Source organism: Ruditapes philippinarum, unplaced genomic scaffold, assembly GCF_026571515.1.
Source record: "Ruditapes philippinarum isolate M1 unplaced genomic scaffold, ASM2657151v2 ctg4163_1_1_1_1, whole genome shotgun sequence".
Lineage (NCBI taxonomy): Eukaryota > Metazoa > Mollusca > Bivalvia > Venerida > Veneridae > Ruditapes > Ruditapes philippinarum.
Window position 1 is genome coordinate 149833 of NW_026857281.1, and position 27836 is coordinate 177668.

The window sequence follows — 27836 nt, forward strand, 5'->3', positions numbered from 1 at the left end:
CTGCTACTTAAGGTGAACAATCATCATCATATACACGTATATTTTGTGGTAGATATATTACAATGTACTATAAACATCTGACATTTTTGAGTTGCTGTACACATGAACATTTGTGATTTGAAGGCATCACTTTAAACAAAACGAACTATAGAACATGATGCTCAATATTCAATAGTTAAAGGAACTTCACCTAGGTCAAATATAGCTTAATTTAATAAAATTGATTTTCTTACATATATCAGCTTGGGTACTTAAAAAGGGAAAGAATTGTAAAAGATAATTAAGAACTGAACTCGGAAATAAATCGAAAAATATTATGTATGGTCGGCGTTGAGTGAAAAGCGTTGCGACGTTTAAAATGTTGGTTTCTTTTGCACGAGGAAAAACGGAGTGAGAGAATGATCTGAAATTTTGTACACAAGTTATAGTGTCTTTAAGAGAAAAGTCTATATAAAGAAGATCTAACGGTCAAAGAGTAGGCATTAGAGTAAATGATCCCGAGTTCTTGCGACGTTTGAAGATTCGAAATTTGCGTAAATGTGAGGATACCTAAATGTGAGGATACTTAAATGTGAGGATACCTAAATGATCACATAATTGTGAATAATCCAGTTTTTAATCCTTGGCTAAATGAGGTCATTAACAATAACTCATACATGTGCCACATGAGGCCTATATAGGTAAACAACTAATTTCAAAGAATGTTTAAATTGTTATTTAGAAAAATAAATACATCTAGAGCTGGATCTACCAAGTCTATAAAAAAAGATAATCTCAGTATTCTGTAGTCCACTGATTACACATATTTCAGAATTTTCCAGCGTCTGCAATTCGTCTGCTAGTCTGGCTCCTAGCCTACATGTACTGATAAAGGGAAGTAACCACTGCGAGGAGTTTGTTCGTCAGGCCACTAAGAGGTTTGGATACTCTTGCTTACCTGCCTTTGTTTATGACACACCATTTGCATGTGAGAAAAAATAAGAAAATGTTGCAGAAGATTTCTTGCAGATGTAAAAGATGTAGCCGTATGATATTTCACTAATTGAAAGATATTTTGGTTAGTAATATTATTTGTTCCATTCAGTGTCAGGTAAGAAAAATAAATGTAAAACAAAACCGTTATTGTCTCCCCTTTTGGGATTTTTAATGCCATAGGTTAAACCGGCCGTCTCTGTCCGTACGAGGTTAACCTAAACTGACTTAACCTAAAGTTGGATATATCTTTAATCTTTATGTAGATCTACTTCTGTTCATAATTTACGCACTTCCCAATAAATACAAACTGTAACTTATTTTACTTATAATTAATTTTTTGCTCAGTGATGACCCCTTTTTTGTCTTTCACTTTCTTTGTTAATCTTTTGTTAGGTTAATTTCTCATAAAAAGTATCAAAGATATTCACTAAAAAATGGAGCTCATGTTCACTGTCTAATTAAAAACGCATTGCTAACTTCTAAGGGGGAAAAATAATAATCCCTATATAGCTGTTTTTACTTGATTCCTTTTTTGATCTCAGAAAATTTGCCTTTTTCTCATTTTTTTAAAGGTATTCACTTCAAACTTAAAATACTTGTTGACTATAAAGGACATGTAAGTCTGCTTAAGCGCCTTAGCACTTTTGAAGAATTATGCCCCCTTTTTGCTGTTTCTTTTATTTAACTTTTCAGCACTGAGGAAAATATAGCATGCTGTCCATGGACAAGTATTGTTATATACATGTACATGTATAAGTCTTGGTGCCATTATTTTCTACCTGTCAATGTGTTATTTAATCAAAGGTATTGATAAACAGTCACAGATTCGTGATTAATAAAACAGCTCTTGACAAGATTTTCTATTTATTGATACAAAATAAAATAATCCAGTTATGTAGCTATGGGAATGCTCTGTTAAAATATTAAACAATGCTGGCAGTCTGGCAATGTTCTTAAATAATTCTATTTTTGGAAAAAGAATGACTTTTAAATATTTTGTATGTTATAAAACAAAATATGTAAAAGTACATTAAGAAATACATGTATAAAATGATAAACTTTATGTTTTTTATTTGAAAACATTCCCTAATTAGCGAACAGTTCTAAAATGTGACATCTGTTCACTAATACTGTAATACACTCAGTACATATTTTAAAGTTTTCTTTAGAAATTAAGTTTTGTAGAGAAGTCATTTTAAGTCAAGATATTTATTATGACTACTGTTGATTGCACAATAAAGAACAACAAAGATAACAAGGTTTTGGAAGGCAAAATACATAATAACCTTCTATCAGTATATTTTAAGTACTTTGATTTTGTATTTATCATGCCTTGATATGCAAATCTATAGTTAAAAAAGTGAAAAAAAAAAAAAAAAAAAAAAAAAAAAAAAAAAAAAAAAAAAATGTTATAAAAGTAATAAATAAATCGTAATAGAATATTTCTTCAATCCACACAAATTTATAGATATAAAATAGTCAATGAAAGATCTCTCTCTCAAAAATTCATTTCTACTATTATTGGAGACAAATGCTTGGAAAATAGAATACATAGATACGATATTGGATATTTTTCAGATTTAACCGTATAGCATATTGGGGGAAAAAAAAGACAGCTTATGTTATTGATACAAGTAGTATCACATCTCAACATAGCTATGAATGTCTTTGATGAGAATAAAAATCGTTTGTAGCACAATTAAAATAATGGTCTCATTTTCCTTGAAAAATTCTATCCATTAGGCAATACCTAAGCAGAAAGGTTCAACAATGAATTGATGACAAATAAAACAACAACAACGTTAAAGGTACCTGCTACACAAGGAATCAATAGTCACTGCATTAAATGCTAGGACAGGACAGTACCAACAACATATCAGTATACGAGCTGCTAGTGATTCTGTTTCAATCAGTTTTTTTCCGCGGATAATGAAGGGTCGCTGGTATGATTATTAGTAAAGATGGTAGGATAACATGGGGAAACGTGCCAGTAAACTAAGCTCAACCGAAGTCAAGGATCTAATGGGATGTACCTACTGTGAGTGTCATTTTCATTTCTTGTGCCTTATATTATTTCTGTTGTCCGATTATGATTCTTGTGCCTTTTATTATTTCTTTTGTCTGATAATAATTCTAGTGCCTTTTATTATTTCTTTTGTCTGATAATGATTCTAGTGCCTTTTATTATTTCTTTTGTCTGATAGTGATTCTTTTGCCTTTTATTATAACATGTGTCTTTTTTTGTTTCTTGTGCATTTAATTATTTTCTTTTGTCTGATAATGATTCTTGTGCCTTTTATTATAACATGTGCCTTTTATTGTTTCTTGTGCATTTAATTATTTTCTTTTGTCTGATAATGATTCTTGTGCCTTTTATTATAACATGTGCCTTTTATTGTTTCTTGTGCATTTAATTATTTTCTTTTGTCTGATAATGATTCTTGTGCCTTTTATTATAACATGTGCCTTTTATTTTTTCTTGTGCCTTGAATTATTATGGGTTCTTCACTAATTATTGTGCATTTCATTGCATTGCCAATAGTTTTTAATTATTCAAGCTTAATACCATAAGTCATAAATTTAACTAGTTGTTTTGTATGTTAATATTAAAATGATTAACAAAGTAGTAAAACGGAGTTGTAGCTTTACTTTTTACACTAGACTTGTGGTTTTTTTTTACAAAAGCACCTATAAATTTTGTCAATGGAAAATTCTATGAGGAAGAATTAATGTTTTTTTTGCATTTGACACCATTGGTGATGTCACAGTGGAAACCCAGTATCTGGTTACCTGGGGAACCGAGGTTTAAAGTAATAACTCAGCTGACATTTTACAATGTATGTGTCAGGTAAATAAATCTCTTATTATGTTACAGCTTCCTAATCTTTACCACCACTAAATATCTTAAATGGACTTGTCCATCCTTTAATGTGGACAAGACCATTCATCATTTTAGGGGAAAATTTCAAAAACATTTGAGCCGCGTCACGACAAAACCAACATAGTGGGTTTGCGACGAGCATGGATCCAGACCAGCCTGCGCAGTCTGATCAGGATCCATGCTGTTCGCTGTCAGTTTCTCCACTTGTAATGGAGTTGGTAAGCGAACAGCATGGATCCTGATCAGACTGCGCGGAGGCGCAGGCTGCTCTGGATCCATGCTGGTCGCAAACCCACTATGTTGGTTTTGTCGTGACAGTCGGCTCATTTACTGACTGAATAGCAAACAGTGCAGACCATGCTCACACAGCACCAGTGTGCCGGCTTATCTTGGTGTGCACTGGTGGCATGGATAGATTCTTTAGCCAAACATCCAGCTAAGGGCTAAATTTGCATATTCGAAACATTTGAAAAATGACTGACTTTCAAATTCATGTTTTTTTTTTGTCCCTATCCATGCTAAATATCTAAAATGGGCTTCTCCATCTTTCAATCACAACTGCAGATGAATTTTATTTCGTCTTCTGTTCTAATATAAAAATATTTTATTTGTATTATAAATGTATATATTTATATGTAGGAAATAAATATGTTAAAACTAATCAGGACAATACCATTTATCATTATGATTTTTACAGGCCACCCCCTGTATAATGTAAATAAAGACCACGCGGGAAACTTGCATTGATTAAATGGATAATCTAAAATTAACCAATAATTGATTAGTTAGAAATTTTTCAAATCCTCTTAAATTATAATTATTTAAAATTCAAGTACAGGCTAGAAAATATGGTTACTATAAAAATGAGAATCTCATTTCTAGATCCTTTGCTGTTATTAAAGTCAGTGTACAAGAACAAATTAACAATGTCATATACATTTGCTTATAGATATGCCACAGTATGACAATACCAGATGCTATATGTAATTTTTTTCTGTTTCTTTTTCAGTCAACAAAGGAGAGTTACAGCACTGGTGAGTTATTTGTTTTTTTGTCAATACAAACACACTCAAGATATTGAGGATGAATACCATTTCATTTGCTTTTAACAATCTCATTGATTACTGAAGAGATTTTTGTCCTAGAAATTAATTGCAAGAATTGAATTTGACACTCAAATCTTGGCTACTTAATAGTGGTAATTGTAAAATGTAAATACTCCATGGGTCTTTCATCATTGAATAGTTGCATTTTTTTTTAAATGAGAAAGGTAAAAATGAAACAAATTTAAATTTGATATATGATTTATTATTTAGTAAGTTTACAGAATGTGAAAAGGGAGAAGTTTTAAAAGTTATTCAGCCAACAGTATAGAGCCTGGCCAGACTGCAAGGATGTGGTGGTGGTGTTGATAGTTTTCATTAAGGATCACGGCAGTAAGCCACATTGAATTCACCAGAGCACAGTTCAACCACTGCATCATTCCTCTGTGCAGGCTGTCAAGCAGTTTACCAGTACTAGTTGCCTTCACTGTCACAAGAAAATGAAACTTCTGTACATGCCAGAGCAGGGGTACAGTGTGACCGTATAAAGGATTTCATGATCAATCACAACGAAAGTAACCTGCGCCGTCCAGGAATTGAACCTGGGTCGCATTATTCACAGTCCAGTGCTCTTCCTATTGAGCTAACCGGACAGCTGCGTGCAATTAAGGATGTTCAGACTGGCCTGGCTGTATACTGGTGGCAAAGGGTAATTAATCATCTTCAGTTCCTACAGGTTAAAGGGTTAAAAATTGGTTAAAGGGTTAAAAATTGGTTAAACGGTTAAAAAAACGTTTAAAAATTGGTTTAATGGTTAAAAATTGGTTTAATGTTAAAAATTGGTTTGACGGTTAAAAATTGGTTTAACAATTAAAAATTAGTTTAACGATTAAAAATTGGTTTAACGGTTAAAAATTGGTTTAATTCCATCATTGGTATTTATGTGGAAATCATTGTGATAATTTGAAAACATCTATATATTATGTGAATAAATGTGAATAAATTCTATATACATGTATTCTTCAAGCAGGGACTCTGAGCCTTATACAAACCCATAAAATGTAAAGAGACTACAGTGCTGTAATTATGCTACAATAATTAGACATGCAATTATTCGGATGCCAATTAGTTCAAAGGATTAAGGGATAAGTCAATAATCAGAGTGACATCTGTTATTATGATGAGTTTCTCATTAAATGTAAAGTCGGTCATTTTATCAGTGTTTATACAACAGTCCCTGATTAGCATATTTTTCCCTTTTACTCAGAAATGTTTGTGCTTTCCTTGAAATGTGTGATTTGCATATACCGTATTGTCTCCTAGTCATGCCCCTGGGGGCTAGCATTTTTTCAAGTAGGGGGGGGGGGGGCACTAATTAGAACTATAAATATGTTTATTAAAGATTCAATTATTCAATTATAAAATCATTATTCATTATTATGATTTAATATATACATGTTATACAGAATTATTTTTTTAATGATTTAACATTACTGGAGTGTCATTAATTGTGATGTTTTAAAAAAAAATATTTGGATTTTTTTTGGTTGCTCTTTCATTAATGGATTATATTATAAATCTATAAGGTAAGATTTTTTTCTGCAAAATGTGGTGGTGGCAAAGTTGGGGCTCTAATTAGAGGGGGAGGCAGGGGGGTGTTAAATGGAAACATTACGGTAATTTTTTATGTGCTTTTCTTGAATACAACAGTGCATGATTAGCATATACATTGTATTTCACTTTTGCTCAGAAATGTTCAATTTTTGTTTGTTTTGGTTTTTCAAAGAAAGTGGAAATTTTCTTCAAAAATCAAAATTACTTGTTCATTACGCTCTATGTGACATTGCAATATCAGACAATGCCAATATTGATATTAACAATAAATTATTGAGGGTTGACTGCAAAACTGTTAAAAGTTACTGTAGTTTTGTGGTCAACCATGGATAATCTATTGGTATTCCCAATAATATTATGCAATATACTATAATACTTAAGCAACATTTAATGTTACTATTATTGGAGGCTTAGTGTCAGAGCTAAGTTAATAATTTCTAAAGATGAAGTAGTATATTTCATAATGTAGAAATATGATCATTTACAGGGCATATTTAATTTCCTGCTGTCTTTTTGGACGTAGTTGCCAACAAAAGGTATTGAAAATTATTAAGTCTGAAAAACATAGATATTAGATTATCATTCCTTAATGCCATTTCAAGATTCTGGATAGGCACTGGTGTGGGTGTAGGGGGAGGAGGGGGTGGGTGGGGCATGGTGTTTACTGCCATCTCACAGAGAATGTTCCTCCCAAACGTTTATTTTTGTTTAATTTTTGTGTGAATTACTGTATAAAATTTCAAGGGTTAAGTAGTTTAGATGAGCAAAATTAAAAGGACATAATTGGCTAATTACATGGCATCTTATGATAACATGTATAATTATAAACTGTGCAACATATGATAATGCAAAAAAGATTAGATTTTTTCTCCAATTTGTGACAACATTCAGTGGAGAAGTTATTCAACTAACTTTGCTTTAAGTTAATTGTTGTCAAAGTTAAGGGTATTCCTGCAGGTAATGAAAACCCATAAATTGTTGATATTGTAAAATTGGTCAGCCCAGTGGTATGAATTTGAAAAGAATTTCACTATCATTAAATACAAAATTGGACTACCAAAAATTTAAAGTCTGTTTAAAATGCATGGTAACTTGAGTGAAGGCTGGCTTGACTCAATATTGAAGGCAAAGGAGAGTCATGTTCTGTTCCGTCAGCTTATATGCCATGGCAAAGCTGGCTACATTCGGTTCCAACAGGTTATATGCCATATGTCAAAGACTGGTCACATTCAGTTCCAACTGGTTATATGCCATGGCAAGGCTGGTCACTTCTGGTTAATACAGGTCATATGCCATGGCAAAGGCTGGTTAATACAGGTTATATGCCATGGCAAAGGCTGGTCACATTCAGTTCCAATAGGTTATATGCCATGGCAAAGTCTTGTCACTGTTAGGTTCTTACAGGATATATGCCATGGCAAAGGCTTAGGTAACCTTTATTTCCAACAAGTTATATGCCATGGCTAAGGCTTAGGTCACTTTTAGTTCCAACAGGTTATATGCCATGACAAAGGCTTAGGTCACTTTTAGTTCCAACAGGTTATATGCCATGGCAAAGGCTTGTCACTGTTAGCTCTTACAGGATATATGCCATGGCAAAGGCTTAGGTAACTTTTATCTCCAACAAGTTATATGCCATGGCTAAGGCTTAGGTCACTTTTAGTTCCAACAGGTTATATGCCATGACAAAGGCTTAGGTCACTTTTAGTTCCAACAGATTATATGCCATGGCAAAGGCTTGTCACTGTTAGTTCTTACAGGATATATGCCATGGCAAAGGCTTAGGTAACTTTTAGTTCCAACAGGTTATATGCCATGGCAAAGGCTGGTCACTTTCAATTCCAACAGGTAATGTGTCATGGCAAAGGCTGGTCACTTTTAGTTCCAACAAGTTATATGCCATTGCAAATGCTGGTCACTTTCAGTTCCAACAAATAATATACCATGGCAAAATCTTAGGTCACTTTCAGTTTCAACAAGTTGTATACCATGGCAAAGGCTTAGGTCAATTGCAGTTGCAATAAGTTAATGGGCTCAACATTTTACTGCAAGGCACAAGGCTTACGTAAATGAAAATCTGTATAATACAATTAAAATGCATGGATTCTAAAGCTTTATTTTCCCTATGAGAATACTGTGCTTATTTGGGATACCTCCTCCAGAATTAATAATGAGACAATGTTACCATTAAATGATTTTATAGAATATAATTATTTTCCTGATTCTAAATTTAGTCTGATGTTTTACAAGATTGTTAAGCCATTAAAACCTGCTATATTTGTATATTAATGGTAAATTAACATGACTTTGTCTTAAAATAATTTTGATTTGAAATTAGAATAGCCCATTCAGATATTTTAAAGAGGGGTGGGAGTGATAAAAATTGATAATTTTTTATGCTAGATTTGTATGCTAGATTTGTTGTATAGATTGATTTGCCAATGGAAATTAAACAATTTTCATGCAAAATTTGTGTGATGGTCTGGCCCTGCTTTGAATAATGATTTGTCACATTGTTATTTTAAGTGGTTTATTTTAATTAAGCAATTTTTATGTAAATTTGTAAAATGGAGTGATACTTCTTTGAACATGGAGCAACCCGTTGTAATGATAATGGGGTTTTACATATAGATGAACAAGTCATGGTCATATGTTTTCTGTATATGTGTCAGGGTTTAGAACTGTACACTATTCAGGGGAGTGACTTTGTTAGCGGCCAGATAGCTCAGCTGGTAGAGCTGGGAACACCCTATTCCTCGGGTCCCGGGCTCAAGTCCTAGTCAGGCTGCAATTTTTTCTCGATGTGTGACATTTGGCACCCAAACCTTTAAAAATCGTTTCTCTGGAACTACAAGTATCAGAATTTAAAAGACATCTGATGTGAGGATAGGTCATGACTAGTAAATGACCACTATTAATCACTAGTATAACATCAAAGGTCAAAAATCAAGTTGCTTACTCAGACCGCTGAAAGCTTGTCAAACCTGGGAATACAAATGTAAACTTATACGAAACTTTCAAAAGTCTGTTACATTTATGATAAAATGTACAGTCAATGTGGATTTTATTCACACACCTGAGGGGTTATTCTATCTTTGGAATTACAGTTTAACCTCACCCTTTGAGGAGAAAAAGATTTTGGTTTTTGGAGAGAGGTGTTTGCTCTACAGAGGTCAAATTTATTAGGAAGTTTTACTTTCAGAAAAAAAATATCACAACGGTTGTTGAAGAGAGGTGGTTTCTGTACAGAGGGTTGTCCCCCAGAAGTTGCACAATATCTAAAACCTCTTTATAGTTTACAGTAGCCAACCAATACCTTTCTGTCCTCAGATGAGCTGCTTGGGGCATTAGTGGCCACCTTGTTTATTTTTCTAGAAAGTGTCATGTTTTGTATTTGCCACAAGTATAAAGACTGGCCATCCTGCCCCCCTGGTTGGTCTCAGACCAGATTCTAATACTTTCTGCTCTTAAATTTCTATCATTCTTATTACAAAATCCCTTAACTTCACAAAGGACTGACTTTCTAGAATTTCAACACTTAATATAATGTACAACTTCAGCAAAACTGTTTATTACATTAAAACAAAAGTCTGCAATCTTACAATCTTTGCTTCAAAATTATGTTTAACGAGAGAATAAAATTTCATAAACATTCAACAAATTTTGTATGATTATTCAAAAAACTCTTTATTGTTTCACCACCCAAAAAGCATTATACATTGTACAGACTGAGATGAAAACTGAGCAGAGATATCTTGTCTTTAATTTCCCTTGGAGAATACAGCATATTCTTCTTGCAATGAATTAATAATGAACCTACGGCAGACAGTTAATCAGTTTTACTTCATAGTGAAAACTTTGGCTTTTAGAATTTCATTTTCACCAACAATTCTTTCTGCAGTTTTCACTTTAGCTGTGCTTTATATAGAATTACGTTCACACCTTGCAATGTTTTAGCATTAAATTCTCACCAAGTAATGTTTAAATGTTTAACAATTTAATTCTCACTAACAATGTTTTTCAGAATATAATTAAGTCCTTACATGGTTTCTTTTAATTTCATTCTCACCTGGCAATGTTTGAAATTAAATTCTCACCTGGCAATGTTTTAGAATTTAATTCTCACCTGGCAATGTTTTAGAATTAAATTCTCATCTGGATTTGTGTTAGAACTTAATTTTCGCCTGGCAATGTTTTAGAATTAAATTCTCACCTGGCAATGTTTTAGAATTAAATTCTCACCTGGCAATGTTCAAGAATTAAATTCTCACCTGGCAATGTTTTAGAATTAAATTCTTACCTGGCAATGTTTTAAATTAAATTCTTACCTGACAAGGTTAAAGAATTAAATTCTCACCTGGCAATGTTTTAGAATTAAATTATCACCTGGCAATGTTTTAGAATTTAATTCTCACCTGGCAATGTTTTAGAATTAAATTCTTACCTGGCAATGTTTTAGAATTAAATTCTTACCTGGCAAGGTTAAAGAATTAAATTCTCACCTGGCAATGTTTAAGAATTAAATTCTTACCTGGCAAGGTTAAAGAATTAAATTCTTACCTGGCAATGTTTTAGAATTAAATTCTTACCTGGCAATGTTTTAGAATTAAATACTCACCTGGCAATGTTTTATAATTTAATTCTTACCTGGCAATGTTTTAGAATTTAATTCTCACCTGGCAATGTTTTAGAATTAAATTATCACCTGGCAATGTTTTAGAATTTAATTCTTACCTGGCAATGTTTTAAATTAAATTCTTACCCGGCAAGGTTAAAGAATTAAATTCTCACCTGGCAATGTTTTAGAACTAAATTCTAACTGGCAATGTTTTAGAACTAAATTCTCACTTTGCACTGTTTTAGAACTTAAGATTCTTGCCTGGCAATGTGAATTAAATTCTCACCTGGCAATGTTTTAGAACTAAATTCTAACTGGCAATGTTTTAGAACTAAATTCTCACTTTGCAATGTTTTAGAATTAAATTCTCACCTGGCAATGTTTTAGAATTAAATTCTCACCTGGCAATGTTTTAAAATTAAATTCTCACCTGGCAATGTTTTAGAATTAAATTCTCACCTGGCAATGTTTTAGAACTAAATTCTCACCTGGCAATGTTTTAGAATTAAATTCTCACCTGGCAATGTTTTAGAACTAAATTCTCACCTGGCAATGTTTTAGAATTAAATTCTCACCTGGCAATGTTTTAGAATTAAATTCTCACCTGGCAATGTTTTAGAATTAAATTCTCACCTGGCAATGTTTTAGAATTAAATTCTCACCTGGCAATGTTTTAGAATTAAATTCTCACCTGGCAATGTTTTAGAATTAAATTCTCACCTGGCAATGTTTTAGAATTAAATTCTCACCTGGCAATGTTTTAGAATTAAATTCTCACCTGGCAATGTTTTAGAATTAAATTCTTACCTGGCAATGTTTTAGAATTAAATACTCACCTGGCAATGTTTTATAATTTAATTCTTACCTGGCAATGTTTTAGAATTTAATTCTCACCTGGCAATGTTTTAGAATTAAATTATCACCTGGCAATGTTTTAGAATTAAATTTGCACCTGGCAATGTTTAAGAACTAAATATTCTCACCTAGCAATGTTTAAGAATTTGAAATTCTCACCTGGCAATGTTTTAGAACTAAATTCTCACCTGGCAATGTCTTAGAATTAAATTCTCTTGTGGCAGTGTTTTAGAATTTAATTCTCACCTGGCAATGTCTTAGAACTAAACTCTTGCCTTGAATGTTGTAGAATTTAATTCTCATCTTGCAATGTTTTAGATTTAATTTACACCTGGCAATGTTTTAGAATTTAATTCTCACCTGGCAATGTTCTAGAATTTAATTCTCACTGCAATTGCTCATACTGCAAGAAATCTATATTTTATGTTAGGTATAAGTCCATTTAAAAGATTGGTGCATTTTCTATAAAAAAAGGAAAAGGTAACCAGTAACTCAAAGAGTCTTAAAAAGGTCTGCTTATGGTAAATACAAACAAATAAATGTAAAACCTTTTTATTTACTTGTATTAAAAAAAATATCTGACAATTTTTAACAAAATTAAACATTTATTATAAAGACTATTAAATTTTGTTAGTTGATATAATTAATGGAACCTTAGTGCAGTAATGTGTTAACTCCCATTAAAATGTATTAGGAGTTAACCTGTTACTGCTTTAAGATGACAATTTTTATTATTATATCAAAAATATACCCGGTTTAAACAGTTTTATTTATTTTGTACCGGAACTTTTCACCTGTGGACTTAATTGTATGTTTGCTTAAACTGAAGTTGCTCATATAAATAATGTTGACTTAACTGTGTATTGTAACCAATAGCAGATGGTCGAAAGGTATTTTTATTTATTTAATTTTCTTTGAACAGTTTTAACAATAATGTTGTACAGAAATTTATATCTTGAACAGTTTTAACAATTATGTTGTAGAGAAATTTATATCTTTAATACAAAACTAATAGCTTCGATAAAAAATCAACCAACAATTTATTTTCATTTCTTCCATAAACTGAAATTTGCCGAGTTTGCATAAAAAAAGCGAACAACCCCCCCCCCCCCCAAGCAATTCTATCATCAGCTATTTCTGGAAACAGATATCAGGCTCTCTGCAGATATAATACGAGTCTTAAATAACTATTTTCGTTAGAAAGGATGTAATTTTCTAGAATAAAAATATCCGTCATAAGGCTATGGTATAAAATTGTCTAGAACAAGCATGATGTTTTCATCTTGATTGATTTCTTTCAATTAGCCAAGTCTTTGTCCATCGTTCATCGTTATCGTCTGATTTTCCCCGAGCCAACATGATGTTATAGGAGTCTCGATCCGGTCTAAATTCATATGTAATAATGTTTTATAATCATAATCACACCATTTTCATCGTTACTCATCAAAGATAATTCATCTAAGATAATTAAGGAAGCTTTTTTAAGATCAATGGTGGATTTTAATCGATCGTATTATAATGTGAAAACCATGTAAATATTCCTGTCAAGTAGATAATGAATTGTAGTTAAATATATAAGCAGTCCTGCCGCATATGAGAATAAAAACCTGCCTTGTATGAGTACACACCTGCCTTGTATTAATTATGTCTCCCCCACCTCGGGGGGAGACATATTGTTTTTGCCCTGTCCGTCCGTCAGTCCGTCAGTCCGTCTGTCCGTCAGTCCGTCCGTCCATTCTTCGATTGATTTCTTTCAATTAGCCAAGTCTTTGTCCATCGTTCATCGTTATCGTCTGAGTTTTCCCGAGCCAACATGATGTTATAGGAGTCTCGATCCGGTCTTAATTCATATGTAATAATGTTTTATAATCATAATCACACCATTTTTTCAACGTTACTCATATAAGATAATTCATCAAAGATAATTAAGGAAGCTTTTTTAAGATCAATGGTGGATTTTAATCGATGGTAAAATAATGTGAAAACCATGTAAATATTCGTGTCAAGTAGATAATGAATCTTAGTTAAATATATAAGCAGTCCTGCCGCATATGAGAGTAAACCTGCCTTGTAAGAGTACACACCTGCCTTGTATTAATTATGTCTCCCCCACCTCGGGGGGAGACATATTGTTTTTGCCCTGTCCGTCCGTCAGTCCGTCAGTCCGTCTGTCCGTCAGTCCGTCCGTCCGTCCATTCTTCGTTTCCGGACGATAACTAGAGTTCCTTTTGACCTACAGCCCTCAAACTTCATAGGATGATTGGTCTTATAGAGCTGATGATCCCTATTGTTTTTGGGGTCAGTAGGTCAAAGGTCAAGGTCACACTGACCGTTGGTCAATTTCTCGTTTCCGGATGATAACTAGAGTTCCTTTAGACCTACAGACCTCAAAACTTCATAGGATGATTGGTCTTATTGAGCAGATGATCCCTATTGTTTTTGGGGTCAGTAGTTCAAAGGTCAAGGTCACAGTGACCGTTGGTCAATTTCTCGTTTCCGGATGATAACTAGAGTTCCTTTTGACCTACAGCCCTCAAACTTCATAGGATGATTGGGTCTTATTGAGCAGATGATCCCTATTGTTTTTGGGGTCAGTAGTTCAAAGGTCAAGGTCACAGTGACCGTTGGTCAATTTCTCGTTTCCGGATGATAACTAGAGTTCCTTTTTTGACCTACAGCCCTCAAACTTCATAGGATGATTGGTCTTATAGAGCAGATGATCCCTATTGTTTTTGGGGTCAGTAGGTCAAAGGTCAAGGTCACAGTGACCGTTGGTCAATTTCTCATTTCCGGATGATAACTAGAGTTCCTTTTGACCTACAACCCTCAAACTTCATAGGAAGCATCTTCTCATACAACCTTAACAATAGAAACCATCCATAGACAGCCTTCATTGAAGTGACTACCGGGTATTTACATTATCTTATCTCCATTTCCATTCCTGTTTCCATTCACAGTTATTCTCAGCAGTGGGGGAGACATGCGCTTTTTTACAAAAGCATCCTCTAGTTAGCCTTGTATTAGCTCATAACTGCCTTGTTTGAGTGCACACCTGGCTCTTATGAATCCACTTTCCCCTTATATGAGTGCACAATCACCTATGAGTGCATGTCTGCTTGGTGCACCCTTGTCTCAAATGAGTGAACACTCACTTATGAGTGCATGTCTGCTTGGTGCATCCCTGTCTCAAATGAGTGAACACTCACTTATGAGTACATGTCTGCTTGGTGCACCCCTGTCTCAAATGAGTGAACACTCACTTATGAGTACATGTCTGATTGGTTCACCCTGTCTCAAATGAGTGCATGTGAGTGCATATGAGTGCATGTCTGCTTGATGCACCCCTGTGTCTCAAATGAGTGAACACTCACTTATGAGTACATGTCTGCCTGGTACACCCCTGTCTCAAATGAGTGAACACTCACTTATGAGTACATATCTGCTTGGTGCACTCCTGTCTCAAATGAGTGGACACTTACCTATGAGTGTATGTCTGCTTGGTGCACCCCTGCCTCAAATGAGTGCATGTGAGTTCATATGAGTGCATGTCTGCTTGGTGCACCCCTGTCTCAAATGAGTGAACTCTCACTTATGAGTGCATGTCTGCTTGGTGCATCCCTGGAACTCTCACTTATGAGTGCATGTCTGCTTGGTGCACCCCTGCCTCAAATGAGTGAACACTCACTTATGAGTACATGTCTGCTTGGTGCACCCTGCCTCAAATGAGTGCATGTGAGTGCATGTCTGCTTGGTGCACCCCTGTCTCAAATGAGTGAACATTCACCTATGAGTGCATGTCTGCTTGGTGCACCCCTGCCTCAAATGAGTAGACACTCACCTATGAGTGCATGTCTGCTTGGTGCACCCCTGCCTCAAATGAGTGAACAGTTCATTAATAACCTGCCTGATTTGTGTGTACATCTGACATATATGAGTGTATGTCGGCCTCATATGAGTGAGTGTCTGCCTCACTTCCAAATATGTGTGCACACCTGTCTTAGTTTTTTTTCAGTCTTCCTTTACTGTCTAAAAGGATTTTTTTTAAATTTGCTTTATGGGGCACTTATTAAAAGGTCGGAGCACTTATGATAAATAGTATGGTAATTCAATTCCAGTAAAACTTTTAAAGAATATTTTGCCTGGTATAATGTTAAAAAAAATGTAATTATTTCTCGGAGTTGATATTGTTATAAGATATATCCATTCTTCATAATTCTGTTTAACAAATGAAGAAACACTATCATCTTTTGAAAGTTAACACATGATATCAGATTGCCCTTGTCATATACTGTTGCCCGTTTAATTGTACTTTCAGAGGTGGAGCTTTTTTGTTAGATGTACATTATAATTTTCAAGAGAAATATGATGTTAATTTTAATTAATCCCTAAAAATCAATCAACAGTAATAAATTGGCCATGTTTTTGTTATGATTAAAGGGCATTCAAGCATCATCTTGACTTGGAAAGAGACACTGAGTATAATTTACATGCAGAATCGAGGTCAGTAAATGTATGGTCAAGGTCACTTGAAATTATGAAATTTTAGTCCAAGATTTTGCCAGGATCATATCTCCTATATGCATTACGGAATATTTGTTTTACTTCATACAAAATTTAATGTTAACCATCATTAAACATAGTGCTGCAGGTATGAGTGTTGAAATAAGGTCAAAGGTCAAGGTCACTCTTTGAGTTCAAAGGTATACGCTTGTCAGAAGAATTGTGTAAACTCAAGGTCAATATTGTGTAAACTCAAGGTCAATATTGTGTAGAGTCAAGGTCATTTTTGTGTAATCTCAAGGTCAATATTGCAGAAAGTCAAGGTCATTCAGGAGAGGATTAGTTTTGATCTTGTCAGGGCATATCTAATCTACATGTATGAAGAGATTTCAGTATGACTTGATACAAATATTCAGTATCATGAGAGTAAGTGTCCAGCATATCAAGGTCAGTTAGAGGTAGGTGGGAAAAATATTCCACAGCATGTCATTCTATGCCTTGTTATTTCAAACTTCAGGGACCCTGTGGTTATTAATGTTATGATTTGAATGTTTTATGACAATGGTAACAGTGTTGTTTAAAGGGAAAGAACTCTACTATAAAATGGAAACTCTTTATATAAAAAATGTATTCTTTTTTTTCAGGTACAGAGATTTTCTGAGAGAATGTCCAAATGGGGCACTAAAACAAGAGGTAAGTGTATCCATTATTGAGTAAAAGTCAGGAATACTTACTGTTTGCAGCCTGAAATATGAAACATTTATAAGCCTTGGAAATGATTAATCTTTAATGATTAACTTTAATTACTCTGTCTTAAACGTATTTATATAAGATCGATTGCGAAACAAGTTCTTGCACTTTATATTAATCACTTTCGAGTCCACTTCCTGGAACCAACCAGTACTAGTGCCATATGAAGAAATATGGTCTAGACCTGAGTAGGGCTCGAACCCATGATCCCATGGGTTGAGAGGCAAGACACCTTAACCACTAGGCCACAGCTCCTCTTTATAATGTTTTAATAATAGATTTAAACCATACATGCTAATATCAGTTGGACTATCTGTAGAGCTGAATGTGAAAAAAATTGTCAATGTGGCATTTTGTCTTAGATATAAAATCCCTATAACTTTACTGATGGAGAAAAAGCTAAAGATGGTTTAGCTACGAGTATAATTTTTTTTATGCAGCCAGTAAGTCTTACAGTTATGCATGATTTTAATTTTGAGAATTAAAATTAGGCCAGCAGTTTTGAAGCTTAAACTAGAGCTCCAGTAGATTGGACATTGTAGTTGTTAAGCCTGACAAAATCCTCTTAAAGTGTTACATAGTTTACATTCAATCCTTTGTAAAAATAGAGTAGCATTAAAGCCGCATGCCTGTAGATTCATGCTAATTTTCATGAAATTTAAAAAACATGTATTTAAAAGTAAAAATATTGTGAATTGAACAAAGAAAGTTATTTACTCATTGCAAATGGCACTTATTAATACAATCAATGCTAATTGCCAAAAAGAGGTCAAAATATGCAAAAATAGCATATACTCACTGCCTTAGTAATGCAGTAGAAATATGGTGATAAATACTGCAAAATAACACATTAATCACATGTGATATATAAATTATGACTTGGATTGTGAATCTTTTAACTTTTCTTAAATCTTAGTCAATTTCTCTTAAGTTTGATTTTTTTGCCCCCACTTAGCGTTGCACTTGTCCGTCCGTCCGTACGTCCCGAAATCTTGTGAACACAACTCCTCTTAAATTTTTTAAAATATTTTTGCTAATGTAGAGGCATGCAGCTTTAAGAATATGTCTGTATAGAATGAATATGCATTTTAAACTGCAACTCTTGTGCACTTTAATCCTTTAATGGTCTGGGCATGCAGTGAACTCTTTAATCAGCTTTCCACGTCAATCCATGTTTTGTAACACAGTCTATTTTTGTGATATTTAATGTCAATATTTTGGAAGTGCAGCAGATCCTGCTAATAAGATTATTATTAATAATTTATTATTTATTTCAAGCACCAGTATTAATGGGGGGCATTTTCAGGGCATTACAAATTTGTCTTTTCAAGAGCTTCAAGCTTAAATTATTTCACCTTAAATTTACTTATTTTGCATATCTTATTTTTTGTGTCGCCTTGAAAAGGTGACATATAGGGGTTACTTTTGTCGGCGGCGTCGGCGGCGGCGTCTGTGTCGGCGTCGTTGTCGGCGTCGTTGTCGGCGTCGTCGTCGGCGTCCCCTAAAGCTTTTTGGGGAGATAACTCACACATAAGTCTGATTGATTCAAATTTGGGTATGATGTTTCTTTCAATCCCGGAAGTGCATGCAAAAGGCCCGGTACTCTGCAATCTTTTTTTTTGATTTTTCCCTTTGTTAATTTAAATTTTACTTTTTTTTTTCCTGGGCATTTTCTCAAATTATGAAAGCTAACTTGAAAAATCATAGAATGTAGTCTTATGAAAGAATGCAGTCACGAAACCTTTCCGCACTTATTTTTTTTTTTTTATTTGCCTTTTTTTATTTTTCAATTTCTTTTTTTCCTGCCTTTCTCCAAAATACATTGTTACAAGGCGACACATCCGACTCGCGGAGTTCTAGTTTCTTTTCAGCACTCTTTCTAACCATTTTTCATAGAATCTTCATTTATTGACAGATTTGAGAGATATAGTGTGATGGCAACCAGTCTGATCATCTAGCAGTTTGATTGGTTCATTTTAATCATCTATTTTGAATAGACCAATGACAGCAGTTTATTTTCAGACTGTCTCCAAATTTTTTTAGTCACTCAGAAAGAAAAGAAAAAAGATAAGAAAGTGAGGAAAATTCAATATTGTTAAAGCAAGATTAATTTATGGTTTACATAAAAGTTTATAAATGTAAAACAGTTCTGTGTGATTGTATTTAACTGAGAGGGGGGTAAATGCAGTAAAGTGATCAGGTATTATTAGGATTTTATTGCACATTAAAGTGGAATTATATTTGCAGATGGATTATGGAAAAGAAAATTATGTCCCTGACTTTGATTTTATTGCCAATTGCAAAGTTTTACAGGGATTTTCACTTCTTAAGAAGTCACTATAAATATTGATGCAATATTATATTTACTCTAAACAAATGTTTATTGCATTTTTTCCAGTAGAGGCTTTTTTAGAGGTTATTAAAGTCCCATTATGTCTCAGTTATTTTTATTTTCCAGTTCATAAAGACTTTTTCATTTTGGTGTTTAGTGTTAAGGCAATTTAACCTGACCTGATATTGCTCTGAGCCAACATCCTGTTACTCAAAGCCTATCTCTTACTACAAGCCACCCTTCTTGTTCAAGTTGACCTTATTGTACTAGTTGACCAGTCCTTATGTTACTGAAAACCACTCATCTGGCAAGAAAACCATCTCGTACTCAGAGCAGACCTTTCTGGTACTCTAAGCCACCAGATACACCTATCTGGTACTCCAAGTCAACTTGCTGGTACTCCAAGCCACCTATTTGATACTCCAAGCCAACTTTCTGGTACTCCAAGCCACCTATCTGGTACTCCAAGCCACCTATCTGGTACTCCAAGCCACCTTTCTGGTACTCCAAGCCACACTTTTGGTACTCCAAGCCACCAATTTATGGTACTCCAAGCCACCTTTCTGTACTCCAAGTCACCTTTTCGTACTCCAAGCTGATCCTTCAGTTAATCAAAAACTCACTTTCTGCTTATCAAAACTGACCTTCTATTACTCCAAACCAACCTTCCGTTTTTCCAAGCCATCCTTCAGTTACTACAAACAGGGTAGCAATTCCGTCCCATAAAAATGATATGAAGATTGTGTTATTATACATGTATTGTCTATAATTAGGACATAATCATAACCTGACAATTTAACCGTACCTATAAAACATCTCTTTCTTTTTGAAGCTGTCTTGTGTTAAGTGGCACATTATTCCCGCAATCAATATTGTCACAGACTCAAGTCTCTGTAATTGTGGTTTCTAAAAAGCATGAAAGCGCCTAGATGTTTTATGAGGTAATTTTTTTTCTTAAACAGCCTGTTTTTTTCAGGCAGCCGAGTAACTTATTTATTAGACTTCTTAATGTTTGTAGGAAGTGTAATTTGGTGTGAGATTGTTTCTCCTACTTGGGAAAACTAATTTATTTATGTATTTTAGTAGAATGATGAATTTCCGAACATATTTTTATAATGTGATAGGTTTGTTTTTGGTAAGCCCTTAGGTAATAATGCTCAGATAAATTTGTATGACAAATTTAAAGTTAAAACATTCATTGTTAATAAATAAGGGAATTTAACATTTAACTAGGTCGCTGAACATTTAGCCTGCTTGCAGCAACTGATTCTACGCTTGAGAGACCAATTCAGACCAAGGTCTGAGCCCGCACTATAAATCCTTAAACCCTGGACGAAAAAAGATCGCAAAAAGGGGTGCCTATTGGGGAAGCCATCCGCCATGCTTTTTTTTTTCGTTGGGTTACCTTTATTGAATTGAAATACGAAGCTCGAAACCAGTGTCCATCTGGCTCTTGCGTGGTAAACAGTATTTGGAATATTCTTCTTAAGGAAAGAAAGATTTGCGCTAATTATTCAGGAAGGAGTCTATTTGATGATAAAAAAATTCAAATACCAGGCTGAATCATGGCTAGTCTAAGCATTTGACTTGTAAAAAATAATGGTTTCTAAGTAAACATCTATAAGAATCAGGGTCATGACCTGGATGTTTTTACTTTTAATCAGCTTTTATTGCGTTTTTTATCATAATTACTTGTAATCGTGGCAGTATTTTGTCAACAAAGGTTTCGATAGGGTGATAATATTAATGAAATATCATAATATTTATTCACTTTGTTATGCTTAAATACCCGGGTCAATAGATCAGTGAAAGAAAAATAATTAATGGTCAATTGAAAAAATCTAGATCATATGCCCATTAAAGGCTAAAGGTGAAATTGTTACATAGAAGGATTTATGGATTTATCTGTAAAGTTTTGCATTGTGTGAAATATTAGAATATCATGAATTGAATGTATATATATGCAATGACCACAGATCAAAGATATCATTATTTGTTATTGATTTATTGCATTGTGGCCACTTTGTAAACAGATTTTGTGGTCAAGTGGTTAAGGTTGTGACAATTCAAACCCCTTGCTCCTCATTGCTGTGGGTTCAAGTCCTGCAAAGGACTTCAGATTCTTTCATGTCAGGAAGCTATTTAGCTATACAGCTAGCTAATGGAATGCCAGATGTTCTACTCAGATGTTTGTGCCTGAAATAATGCATGGAGGGGCACCTGAGGTCTTCCTTCACCAGTAAACCTGGAAAGTCTCTATATGACATATAAAGTGTTTGTGAGTTACATTAAACCCAGCCAAAAAAGAAAAAATTAAAATTCCTAAAATTCTAAAACATCACATACAAAAGAGCCAAACTATCACTTTGTATGAAAATAAAGAAAAAATCAACTGGGATGAAAATAGAACAAACTATAAGCAGGTATGTAAACTGCAAAATCAGCTGGTATGTAAACTGCAAAATCAGCTGGTATGTAAATAGAGCAAAATGGACTGGTATGTAAATAGAGCAAAACCGACTGGTATGTAAATAGAGCAAAATCAACTGGTATGTAAATAGAGCAAAATCAACTGGTATGTAAACTGCAAAATCAATTGGTATGTAAAAAGATCAAAATCAACTGGTATGTAAATAGAGCAAAATCAACTGGTATGTAAATAGAGCAAAATCAGCTGGTATGTAAATAGAGCAAAATCAGCTGGTATGAAAATTGAGCAAAATCAGCTAGTATGAAAATAGAGCAAAATCAGCTGGTATGAAAATAGAGCAAAATCTGTTGGTATGAAAATAGAGCAAAATCAACTGGTATGAAAATAGAGCAAAATCAGCTGGTATAAAAAAGAGCAAAATCAACTGGTATGAAAATAGAGCAAAATCAACTGGTATGTAAATAGAGCAAAATCAGCTGGTATGAAAATTGAGCAAAATCAACTGGTATGAAAATAGAGCAAAATCAACTGCTATGAAAATAGAGCAAAATCAGCTGGTATGTACGAGGGTTGTCCAAAAAATTCGTGCACTGCAGTTACTGTCGGGAGAGTTATTAATAAAAACAAATAAATTATAAATCACTTGAAGGGGACATCTGTCTCAAGTAAGAAAACAAAAGCAAAAGCGTGTCGTGCAAAAAAATGGTCATTAAGTTACCTTAGTAACGTAATACCGGCGCACGAAAAAAAATTGGGTTGGTTCATTACTGTAATTGTATTAATTGTTTGTTGCTTGTAAAGTTGCATTTGCTTTTTATGTTATAATTTCTTTAACTGTCAATAGAGGAATGATTGATGCAAAGTATTGTGTAGTTTTTATTGTTTTTATGCAACGTACATGTAATTTATTCCACAAGTGCACGAATATATTTGACAACCCTCGTCACATGCGGCGGCATTACGGACGGACATCTGCCTGACCGATTGTCATCGTCTACCGACTCTCTCCCTTCTACAGAGCGTTTGTGCCATTTAAAAACCAGCCTTCGTGACACTGAACTTGTCCCGCTTGCCCTTTTAAGTTCTTTGTAAGTATCTGTTGGTGTTTTACCAATATTTGCACAAAATTAATTGATCATCCGTATTTCCAGACGTTTAGCAACTGACATTTTCATTTAATTACAGTATTGACGACCACACACAAAATGTTTGTTTACGACCGTTACAATAGGGCAAATGACGTCATATTTTCTAGTGACGTTAGGAATACTACACACACTTTTCCCTGAGTTTTAACGTTAATAATTGTAGTGTTTAAAGAAAACCGTGATGCATCAAAGTAATGAACTAACCCAACTTTTTGTTGTGCGCCAGTATTACGTTACCAAGGTAACTGTATGACGATTCGTTTTCACGTTATGTAGGTTACACGTTTTTTTTTTCTTGTGTTTTCTTATTTGAGACAGATCTCCCTTTCAAGTAATATATTATTAGTGTTTTTCTATCACTAACTCTCACGACGAATATTGCAGTGCACGAATTTTTTGGACAACCCTCGTAAATACAACAAAATTAACTGGTATGAAAATAGAGCAAAGTCAGCTGGTATAAAAATAGAGCAAAATAAGCTGGTATGAAAAAAGAGCAAAGTCAGCTGGTATAAAAATAGAGCAAAATCAACTGGTATGAAAAAAGAGCAAAATCAGCTGGTATAAAAATAGAGCAAAATCAACTGATATGAAAATAGAGCAAAATCAGCTGTATGAAAATAGAGCAAAATCAGCTGGTATGAAAATAGAGCAAAATCAGCTGGTATGAAAATTGAGCAAATTCAGCTGGTATGGAAATAGAGGAAAATCAGTTGGTATGAAAATAGAGCAAACTTTAAGCTGGTAAGAAAATAGAGCAAAATCAGCATATATGAAAAGAAAGCAAAATCAACTAAAATGAAAATAGAGCAAAATCAGCTGATATGTAAATAGAACAAAATCAGCTGGTATGAAAATAGAGCAAAATCAGCTGATATGTAAATAGAGCAAAATCAGCTGGTATGAAAATTGAGCAAATTCAACTTGTATGTAAATAGAACAAAATCAGCTGGTATATTAATAGAGCAAAACCAGCTGCTATGAAAATAGAGCAAAATCAGCTGGTATGAAAATAGAGCAAAAATCAACTAGTATGAGAATAGAGCAATTTCAACTGGTATGAAAATAAAGCAAGATCAGCGTGTAAAGAGCAAAATCAGTTGATATGAAAATTCAGCTGGTATGAAAATAGGGCAAATTCAGCGTGTGTGTAATTTGAAGTCTACAATTTTAGATCATCAAGCCAACACATGAACATTACTGAAATTTGAATTCACAATCTTAATTAGAATCAGAAGTAAAATAGGCAGCAATGATGATATGGCCACCATTCTCATGGTCGCATTGAGACTGTCTATACATGGAGGAATAGGCTAAATGGAAAGGAAACTTTTGGAATGATTTCCCACGAGGCCGTGTAGCGGAATTTGTTCTGACTTTATATCTAAGCAGATAGACCTTATTAACTTTATTTAGCATCTACTTGTGGTGTACATTCTGTATCATTTACATAAATAACTTTTATCTTGATTTTAGTTTCACGATAGTCAATTTGTATCCGAAACTGTCCATTTGAATCCTTAACCGGCTTTTGGAATCGGAAGTGATCAACATTTGTTGCCCCGGTATGAAGTAAGGTCTGGGTGGCTTGATAATTATGTTGACTGGCCGACTTCAAACTTTTCATCTCAATGTCCCCATAATTGTGAAATAGACTTTTCCAGCTTCCTTATTTTAGAATTGTTCATTATTAATTTGGGGGTATCAAGATGAAAAAATTTAAGTTTATATAGTCTGAGAGGTCATATTGTGCCTGTACCAGGCTGGCTAGTCACTGTTAGTTTCGAGTGGGACTAAAAAAAAGTGTTGGAGCACCACATAAATTACCATATTCGAGTATAACTGAACTTAAGGCGATTGAATGATTAAATGCCAAAATCTCGCCGTTTCACCTGCCGAAATGCACTTTTAAATGTCTAATTCATCTCTTCACACCGATGTATATACAGTTATAATAGGAGAATGTAAGAATCGCCAAAAAAGTAATATTTTTTTAGCTTTGTGATCATGATTCCTGCAAGCATCTGGAGGTTGCTCCAACAAATTGTACTGTCACTGTTGAATCCATTAGTTTTTATCAGAGAAAATGAAAACAGAAAACTAAAACTATATATCAAAGAATATGAATTTTCTTCATTATTTAATTATAAATTATTACACTAAAACACAACAAAAACACTTATATATACATGTAAGCAACTACATTGTTCTGAGACTCCACAAAACTGAGTAAAATGCTAAAAATAGATATGAAAATCTTAAAATAGATATGAAAATCTTAAAATAGATATGAAAACCTAAAAATAGATATGAAAATCTAAAAATAGATATGAAAATCTAAAAATAGATTGATTCAGCATAAGAGATACAAAAATTATGGTCTGGGTAAAAATGTAAAAAGTTAACACAATATTATACTATGTATCTGACTTATAAATTATGTCGTTTATTGTTAGAAAGACAATAACGCCCACGTATTACTTTACCACAGTGAAATTGACTTAACTGATGATAATCTGCCTATATTGTTTCAGTGGTGATGTGTTTGAACCCCAAATAATGTCGCAACAATCTTTTCTTAGATAACTTTTGTCCTGGTTATAGACTTAAGGAGCACACAATGATAAATATGTATTTAGCTCCCACCATGCTTAATATCTTAAATGGACTACTCCATCTTTCAATCTGGACAAAACCATTCATCATTTTTTAGGGAAAGTTTTTAAATTAATAAAAATTATTTTTATTGCTGACTGAAGAGCAAACAGTGCAGATCCTGTCCAGATGGGGTGCAAGCCAGTCGGCTGAGCTTGGTCTGATCTGGTGGCGTAGGTTACGCATCAGTTGCCGCGTTTAATCACATTCAGAGTAGAACTAACAAGATACTGGTGTAAGCCAAATATTACCCACTTGCATAAAATAATCCAAAGTCAGTCCCTTCAGAAACACGCAGTTTAAAGAGAAAGATATTCAAAGTTAGCAATTTTATCAAGTCTGCCATATTACTAACTTGTCACCTGAATACAATATTGTGCGTACATTCTTTACTGCCATTATTTCTAACAGTCTGTATGGTAATTTTTAACACGTCACCTAAGTGCAATAACAGAATAAGTCCTTCTAAATTTAATAGCAGTTACTGCACTAAGGTGACAACGTGAGGTTGAGTGTGGTTCACTGTAGGATCATAATAAAGTGGCAGACAGCACTTTATTTTATTCTCCTGTGGCAGTATGTTAAAGACCCGTTAAAAATGTTACATATTGTCCAATTTATTCATTTAATTGTATCCTTGATAGTATTTTATGAAAACTTGCTGACAAAGCACTTTTTTATATTGGACACTAAACCTTTTTTATGTCAGCTGAGTACTTGTCTATTACATAAAAGATGGACAGATTGACAAATCGACAGTAAAAAGGCTGTTTTAAGGTGACATTGAGTTATAAAAAAAGATTACATACTGGTGTACATAATTAAGAAGACTCTAAGTCTGGAAATTTTGCTATACAGTTGACTCCACTTATAACGAACTTGCTTATAACGAATTATCGTTAATAGCGAACTAAATATGACATCCCCGGCCGATTCCTTCTATATTTTAGATTAAATCACATCGCTTAATACGTACTCGCTTATAACGAATTTTCGGCTATAACGAACCATTTCTTCAAGTCCCAAATGACGGAAAACATTTAAATTTCCTCGGTAATAACAAACTGTTATAATTGAAATATCGGGATGCGCTCGATAAGGATCAGTACAAGACTAACGCTGTCCGATAATTATACAATCAAATGATACAATGTTCTCACAACATAATTTCCTACTTGTTACGGAAAATGTATTTGCACCCTTAGTTGAATGCTGTAAATACCCGATAATTACCAAATTACGAATTGTTTGTTTGCAATATTTACCAAACGATAATAAACAAAAAGCAAAAGAATACTTTATAGACAAGTACTACATGAATAAATACATGTACCATGTACATAATATATTGTTCAATAAAATGCTCCGAATTAAATAACCATTAAATAACTGCTGAAGTACACAGGTAACCAGTGAAATGTATGACTTTTTCACGGCAAATTTCCCTATCCAAACAAGTCATAAGTTGTTGCTACTTCGCTTTTAGCGAACTTCGGATATAACGAACGATATTTTAATGTCCCATTGAGTTCGTTATAACCGGAGTCGACTGTAGTTTCAGAAGCTGTAAACAATCGAAAACAATTAGCTGTAATTCGTCATTGGCTTAAATGCACATCGACTAGAGCTTTATGAATCAGACCAAGCTCAGCCTGCACTTTAACCCCGTCTTGGCATGGTCTGCAATGTTTGGTCTTCAATAAATATATAATTGGAAATTTTCCCCAAGAATTGATGAATGGTTTTGTCCAGATTGAAAGATGGAATAGCCCAGTTAGAGATATTAAGCATGATGAGAACTAAAGATTAAGTGTACTCCTAATAAGTATATAAACAAGACAAACATAATCTAAAAAAAATATTGTTGTGAAATTATTTTGGGTTGTTCTTTACCTGCTTAATTTCAGAAATTGACTTGACTAGCTTCCATTTGTTTTGGACCTGTCTTTGTTCAATTTGGGAATAACCAGATGAAATTTATTTTTAAAAAATAAGTAGGACAACATTATATAGTTTCAGGTCAGATGCGCTTGG

General features: G+C 33.8%; 1 protein-coding gene across 2 annotated transcripts in view; it reads left to right on the forward strand.

Moving 5' to 3' along the window:
* The first annotated feature begins 2572 nt into the window (after positions 1–2572).
* The window catches only part of LOC132749270 (neuronal calcium sensor 1-like), a 50282-nt gene continuing 25018 nt past the window's right edge, over positions 2573–27836 (forward strand). The window contains exons 1-3 of one of the 2 annotated variants that reach the window (XM_060738991.1): positions 2573–3013; positions 4866–4890; positions 17131–17179. In XM_060738991.1, coding sequence (XP_060594974.1) covers positions 2950–3013; positions 4866–4890; positions 17131–17179 — 138 coding nt within the window. In that variant the 5' untranslated portion in view covers positions 2573–2949. Of the gene's footprint in view, positions 3014–3482; positions 3824–4865; positions 4891–17130; positions 17180–27836 lie in introns of those variants that run through there. The other variant, XM_060738992.1, reaches the window with a different exon arrangement.